We start from the raw sequence: 7595 nt of genomic DNA, 5'->3' as shown, positions 1-7595 counted from the left end.
TCTGATCGGTTTGGTCCAAGTTGTAATGGATCACTGCGCAATCCTGCCATATGCAATTGGTCTTCCAAAAAGCAAACTGGAGGGGGCTCAAAGTTTGTCCGAACTTGTCAATGAGCAGGGAGAAGGGCAGAATTAGAAAATACACTACTTACCCACAAAGTGACAGTATTAATCCAATGTCCGTTAAAGTATGTTTATAAAACAGTATGTCTAAAGTCCAGGAATCCCTGTAACCAGACCTCTCTTCTCCATTTGTAACTTCTGTGTAATGTTTTTTTGTATTCACTTTGCTTACAGCTGGAGTACAGTGTAAGTTCTATTTGACTGAGAGCCCTTTTTGTCTTTTTGCTTTTTTTCCCAGGAAGGCTGCGTGCAACTCCATCCTGGTTTAGGCAAGTGTAGCAGCTGGCCACGAAGACAATGCAGAGCATGTTAACTGCTAACTGTGCCCGTGTTTGAGTGATCCTACAGGTATGCTCTTTGGTTTATACTATGCTTTTCATCTAAAAGTGCTAAGAGCTAGAGGTAGAGATGTTAAAATATATACGAAGTCTAGAAGATAAGATTCTGTTTTCGCAATGGTTTATTTTGACAAAATTTTAATGAGGCTACAATGTACTCTCCTAAGAGTGATAGTCTGAGATCCAACATGCAAAGAAGCACAATGCTGATGGAAAAAGCACTTTGATGTTGTTTCTGTAAATTACAAACAGTGGAGATTCACTCCAAGTAACAAAAAGAACAGGTCGATCTTTTTTACTTTGGGGTACACTTTATATAGGTCTAAAATCTTCAGTCATCTCACTGGGGCAATTTGACTGCTCCAGTGTGTGCTATTCCCTGTGAATTCAGTAAAAAGCTGAAGAGCATTTTACTAAGTGAACTATCTAACTGCACCATGCTGAATGAACATAATGCAGTTCTGTGCTGTAATGGAAGATGAGGCTATTCACTAACCAAGTTATTTTTCATGTGTTTTTTTTGGTGTGGGTTTGTTTTCTGGTTTTTGGGGTTTTTTTCCTGTCTCCTGGATTGACTCCATTTAAACACAAAGTTGGGGTTTGCTGAACAGTTTATGGAGGCAGCACTTGGTTCCACAGAAACCAGTCAAGCTGGGACGGCAGTGGGCTTGTCTCCTGGCAGAAGGGATTTCTCTGAAAGTACAGTTCACTTTACATCTAACTTATGATTATCTTACTGTCTCCCTTTCATTATACCATTGTTCTTGGGAGCCAGAGATTTTGTAAGTTATAAGAAAAGGATGTTGCCAAGGGTGTGGGTGGAGAAAGGTGTTGACATGATTTCAATGGAGCTAGATTCCAGCTTAATAACAGAGGGGTAATGAACCATACAGAGAAAAGGCTTTCCTAGCCTGCCCCTAAAATAGGTTCAGTTATGAATTTAATGTTGTAAATGGCTATTTAATGGCTTTTTTTGAAACAATTGTTTCATATCATTTTTTTAAAAAGGCACTTTCCTGTGTTAGAGGGTAAAAATGGTCTGTTACTTTTTGCTCTGTCTTCTAGCCATTGTTTCTAATGAAACTCTTCTTAATTTAGTGGAAAATGGGGAATTCAGAAAGCCAATACAGTCTTCAGGGATCAAAAAATCATGCTGCTGCTGCAGCTGGTGCCAAGCAGAAGCCTTGCTCTCTGAAAATTCGCAGCATTCATGCTAAAGATGAGAAGTCTTGCTCTGTGCTTGGATGGGGACATACCAGTAGCGGCTCAAACTACAAATCGAGGTCACTCGCCAGAAGCTGCCTTTCACACTTCAAGAGTAGTCAGCCTTATTCATCTAGATTTGGTGACACTGTGGTGAAGGTCTCTAAAAGCAATGCCCATGCGAAACACAGGACAAACGCCTCAGGGGACTACTGCCAAGGAAATAACACAGTGTTTTTGCCCGAGAACGGTTTCCACTATATTGGCCTTCAAGCTGGAAGTAATCATGCTGCCTCTCGAGAATGCAACGGACACATTTTAAATTGCTACGGAAAGAATGAGAGTCTTGCATCAACCTCCCCATCACAGGATAGGAGGAGCCCGAAAGTTCTCATTAAAACACTGGGGAAGCTGGACGGTTGCTTGAGGGTCGAGTTCCACAACAGCAGCAACAGCAAGGTACCGACTGAGGAGTCCAGTGGACCGGTCCAGTTGCTGAGGTATTCGCCCGCCTTGGAATCTAAGCCGAATAACCTACTCGACGTCAGGAGGAACTCCAGCACAGACTGTTCTTCAAGCCATCGTCTGTCACCTACTGATTCAAGGCTTCGATCTAGTAAAGGAAGCTCCCTCAGCTCCGAGTCTTCATGGTATGACTCTCTCTGGGGAAATGCTGGGGATATCAATGAGTTGGATGGTCCGTATTTGACCAGGAGCACTCCAGATACAAGCATTCATGCCAGTTTCCCAGCAAGTGACAAGAAGTCCTTCAACCAAAGTTCATCTCTTTCCTCGCTCCGAGATCTCTATAAGGATACAAATTTGGAAAGCACCCCTCCACCTAGAATCAGGCTGTCTGATGAGTATATTGACGCTCATGGTAGCCTAAGCAACCGTGTCTCGTTTGCCTCAGACATTGATGTTCCCTCCAGGGTAGAGCAGGGAAGTCCTGGACATTACTCCTCCTACACACTCCCATGCAGAAAGTCCAAGCCTCTCAGTGAGGATGCATCCAAGAAGGATACATTAAAAAGCCGAATGCGACGCATCAGTGACTGGACGGGAAGTCTCTCGAGGAAGAAAAGGAAGCTGCAGGTTTGTACAAACCCCAGCCTAAGTGCCTGAAAGTTGGTTTGTAGATTCCTCTTATAAATGTAGCGATTGCATCGTGTTTGTCTTTCTCACAGGATAATTACTTGCTAATCTCGTTCAGTAATTTGTGGAATTCTGAGAAGTATTGCGTCCCTGGAGCTGTCTGAAATGTTAACAGCAAAAAAAAGATAAACGTTTGTGTGTGCAAATTTTCCCTTCCTATTTTTTCAGCTTCTTAGCCAACTCCAATCTCTGCAGTCTAATCTCTCAGTGAATTAACTTTTGAAATCATTGCATTACTTAGAAAGTAACTTGGAGTTTTTAAGCCTTCTCTTTATTTCAACTATGAAAATATGATCTAGATATAGGTATGCTATGAATCAGCATACATTATCTAAAGAGTGCAGAAGGAGCAGTACAAGAAAGATGTTAAAATATCTTTGCAGGTATTCCCTGTTGTATTGCTGGCTTCATCACTCACTTTGGTTTCACTCTTGGTCCATCTCTAGCAAGGCGAGCAACTCTAAAGTGTCGACCAGCGCTGCCGGTTCTGCCTCCACCTCCAATGAAGGCATTACATGGAGCACCCGCCTCCTTCCTGCACGTCAGCTTAGTTCACCAGATGGAAAAGCTTGAGTTGCCATCTGGCTCGCTGGGAGATGGTGGTGTGAAGAAGGAGATGGGAGGAGGGCAAGAGGGAGGGAAAGGATGTTTCTTTAGAAGAATTTAAGGCTAATCCCATTAATAGGAATTTAGGATGCCTGTGGTCAGGATTGAAATTCTCGTCTCTAGCTGCAGCTCTTTAAACGCCAGACTGTGCCTGGACTTCTGCGCGTGAGTTTGCAAACTGAGGTGGAGGGCAGAGACTGGTTTTGGTTTGGAGTTTGTGGTTTTCTTTTTCTTTTTTTTTTTTTTTTTTTAAATCTTCCCTAATGTTTCTCATACAGGAACTGTCACTGTGCTTCTCTAAATGAGGCATCTGCTCCCTTTCAGCAACACCGGGGTGCTGGTCACTTCAGAAGTGAAGGGAACCCCATAACACACACTTTCTGTGGCATGTAGAGCAAACGCTGTCTCTCATGTTGGAAATTCAGACAGGTATCATGCTTAACAGGCATCTGTCATTGCAGTGTAAAACTCTGACGGACCCTTAGGTTCAGAAGTGAGGTCAGCATAAGGTTTGCCAGCATAAATCCTGGGTAAGGGCTACAAAATGGGAAGAATGAAAATGAAAGCTGTTTCTTTCGATCACTTCTTTTGTGAGTTGGTGCTCATGTATTTTATCAGATGCTGTCTTTTCACCCTCTTACTCAGCTGTGAAAGAGAAGGCAGAAAAACCGAAATCAGTGAAGAGCCGCAGCACCTTCTGTCTTCGCTGGTTTCAACATCCCTAGCTGTTCTGGATTTTACAGCCAGGCTTTACATAAAATCTCCACGTCCCAGACCTTTGCCATGTATTACTTAGTTATGACATTTTCAGAATGGTATTTGTGGTGTACGATTCATAGCTGTTTTGAATTCACTGTGCAGCAAACTGACTTCAGACACAGCAAGAAAATTTGGCTGGCAAGATTGCATCAAGCTTGAATCTGATTCTGGTAGAAGGAAATTGGCCCTAGCTCCAAAAATGGTGATTTCTTAGAAAAAGGCATAGGAAACAGTTAGTCATTGATTTTTATCAGACAAGTACCCAGCGACAGGAATGATAAGAAAGGTAGCGAATGCTTTATGATTTTGCCCTCCTCGTGAGGCTTGGTCAGCTCCTTTCCACCTTGCACGCTTTGCATAACCTGCCGTCTCTTCTGAGGGTTGCCGTGTTGTAGTTTGGTAACAATTATACTCGCACTGGGTCCTTCAGCTTAAAAATGCAGAAGCACCGTGTGCGGTTATGATCTGTCAGATGGTTAGTCCTCGTTTGTAGGACTCTTCATCACAGCAACCGTAGCCCCCGTGCTTTGCTCTGAACAATGTGTCCCTTCCGCAGTACATTGCTAATAACTGATTGTGAGTCACTTGGGCTGAACATAGGTGAAAGCTGGAATATTTCCAGCCTAAGCGCTGGTGCTGGCTGGGTGGATAGGTCCCTCCGGCTGCCCCAGTGGAAACAAGTCAGCCAAGCCTCCCGCTTCATGGGGCGTAGGACCAGGAGGCACAGTCTTGGGGTGTTGAGGCCAGTCCCCTGCCACTAGGCAGTGGGGTTTAATCCCCTTTGTGAAAAAATTGCAGCTTAAAGTCAGATGGGCTTTTCCCAACTTGAAGGCTGTTTCCAAACCCTCTTACTCTGACACTTGCTAATTTGCAGAGTAAATGTAGTCCCGGCCAGTTTGTTCTGATGCCAGTATTGTCCATTACGTTAGTTATCCTTCCCTATTATTCAATCTGTTACGATTTATTCAAAGGGTGTCTTTTCTTGGCCCACATTTATGGGGCTATGCAGACTCTCTTTGGTCTCCTGTCTTAATATAGGAAGTCTATTTCCTTTTCATTTTGGCACCTTTCCTCTGCACCTGTTTTAAATCATCTATAAACAGATTTGGATATAGGATATTCCAGAGGAGCCCTCGGCTGTGCCCTGCCCAGTGACTTGGATGTTTCCTGATGTCTTACTTGATCTGATATATCCTGGAATTGCGTTTGCCTTTCTAATAATGATCTCATGTCAAGACTTGCAGTCATTCTGTGCTGTGACCCAGCTTTTGCTGCTCCAGGGTGTCCTAATGCGTTCCCTCGATGCATCACTGGCACTCTGCTGCATGGCATGTCCTCATTTAGTTAAATCCTTGCTGAAATGGCATTGGGGAGATGCTCTATCACAATACACTGTGTGTGAGCAGCAGGATATATGTGATGCACGGGAGACCTGTGGACAGAATTTAGGCAGACTTCTTGCCCAGTCAGCCACTGCTAAAGGGTGGTGGTGTGGTGGTGTAAACTCAGTATGCAACTGTATAACATGGAGAGAATGAGCAAACGCTGTGTAAAATGAAAATCCAGCCACCAGAAACAACTACTGCAGATAGGTTCTGCAATGAAGTAAATAGACTCTTATGGGAATAATTTCTGAAATTTCCTGAGTCTGTAATCCTGAAGAGTGGTGTAAAGAGAATTTAAAAGAAAAGTGCATTGAGACAACCTCTTCATTTGGCTTGAAAACTGGTGTTAGGTTCCACTTTCAGCTTGGGTCCTAATGAATTTAGCAGGCTGCATTGTTTCCTGCGCTGTTCTTTACAGCTAATTATTACATGCGTCTCTCTGTCTAATTGGTATCTTAGCCACTTTATCTTTTGTATTATCTGTAACTATTCTGGGGTATATCTTAGACATGGAGAGATCTGCTTGAATGCAGCTGAGCAGAAACAGTGGTAGCTTTCTATCATCGCTAGATGCAGCAGAGAGAAAATGAGCAGAAAGTTGCCTGGCAGGGAAACCACCAGCAGCAGCTGTTTGGGTCAGAACTTTTCAGTGGTGACCAGATACTGCTACAGTGACAGCCTCTTGGAGGACCAGCAGAGACTGCGTGACTCTGCCAATTCTGTTGTTTAAAAAAAAACCCAAACAAGTGATGTTATCATGGTGAAGTGTTTATATTTATTTTGGATGCTGCATCCATTTACTCTATTCTGATATTTCCTCATTTCTACCCTTTCTGTGTTCGTGGAAAGAACATAGGATGTGGTTAGTGGCTGTACATGAACAGGTTGTATCCCGCTCTTTTCATTAATGCTTGTTGTTCCAGTAGTGGCCCTTCACAGCAGACACCTTCTTATGTACGTGTCTCTTGTTTTTCTTATTAGTGCGTTGGGGCTGAAAAAAATACATATTCTTAATAAACTATATGTTAATGTTTTCCAGAGGACATTGGCAGCTCCTTGAGAATAGTCAAACAATTAACATAGAGGATTTTGGCTCATGTCCACAGTGACAGTAATTAAAAAGAGGGTGGAGAAAGCTTCCAGTTTCCCACTGAACTGCAGATGGCCAGAGCAGTTGTACGATCCACATCGTACAGTCGCTTTATGGGCATAAACACGTTACGTGCATGATATTTTTTCCACCCCTCCTTTCCCTCCCTTTACCATATAAAAAGCAAAACTGTTGATATTTAGAGAGTTATTCTCGAAGAATGCCGATTAACGCTCTGCAATAAGATTTGAGGACGGTGCTCCATTACCAGGAGAATTGGATCCTTGTTGCCAGACACAGTGATCTGAAAAGCCAGACTTGAACTTCCACGTACTGTAAGGGAACGTGGGTTTCAGCTGAAGCTGGCTTTTGCGAGGCTATGAGCGGCAGTGTCCTGCTGCTTCAGAAGTGGCTTGTCTGGCGACGCTCGGGAGGGCGTGCAATCCCACTGTTGCTCTTGGCTGCGCGCTGGAGGTCCTGATGCTATCAAAACACGGCACAGCTTTTCCGCTGCAGTTTTGAAGAGCATCAAGTTAGAAGCGAAGGAACAAAAAAGTAGTCACTTTCAAAGCTGCTGGCGAGAGCACCCCACAGGAGACCAAAGTTTATTTACTTTATTCATGTACAGAAGTCTGTGAGCAAATAAATGATTTTAGAGAGGCAGTCTAAACTTGAAAGTATAATAGTTTTATTATTACTGAGGGTAATACCTTCACTTCTTGAATTGTTTATTGCCATGTCTTTTTTTCTCTTCCCTCACACTTTTACTGCACAAGGCAGCATGTTTTTTGTGTTGTATGTTCTTAAATCTTGGTTGCTTTAAAATAGCATCAGCAGCACTTGAGTTGGGAAGACAGTAAATGGCTTCTTACGATGGATGGTGGGGTTCTCAATGGTGAAGTTAGTCCAAGGAGCCCTGTCTTGGGTAGCACAAAA

General features: G+C 43.3%; 1 protein-coding gene across 2 annotated transcripts in view; it reads left to right on the top strand.

Moving 5' to 3' along the window:
• Window positions 1-359: 359 nt before the first annotated feature.
• Window positions 360-7595, top strand: part of TIAM2 (TIAM Rac1 associated GEF 2) — a 91219-nt gene continuing 83983 nt past the window's right edge. For both annotated transcript variants that reach the window (XM_054821531.1, XM_054821530.1), the window contains exons 1-2: window positions 360-471; window positions 1560-2759. In XM_054821531.1, the coding sequence (XP_054677506.1) occupies window positions 1566-2759 (1194 nt within the window). In that variant the 5' untranslated portion in view covers window positions 360-471; window positions 1560-1565. The remainder of the gene's footprint in view (window positions 472-1559; window positions 2760-7595) is intronic.

This window comes from Grus americana, chromosome 3, assembly GCF_028858705.1.
Source record: "Grus americana isolate bGruAme1 chromosome 3, bGruAme1.mat, whole genome shotgun sequence".
NCBI lineage: Eukaryota > Metazoa > Chordata > Aves > Gruiformes > Gruidae > Grus > Grus americana.
Note: the sequence above shows the minus strand (reverse complement) of the source record. Positions and strands in the feature narration are given on the sequence as shown.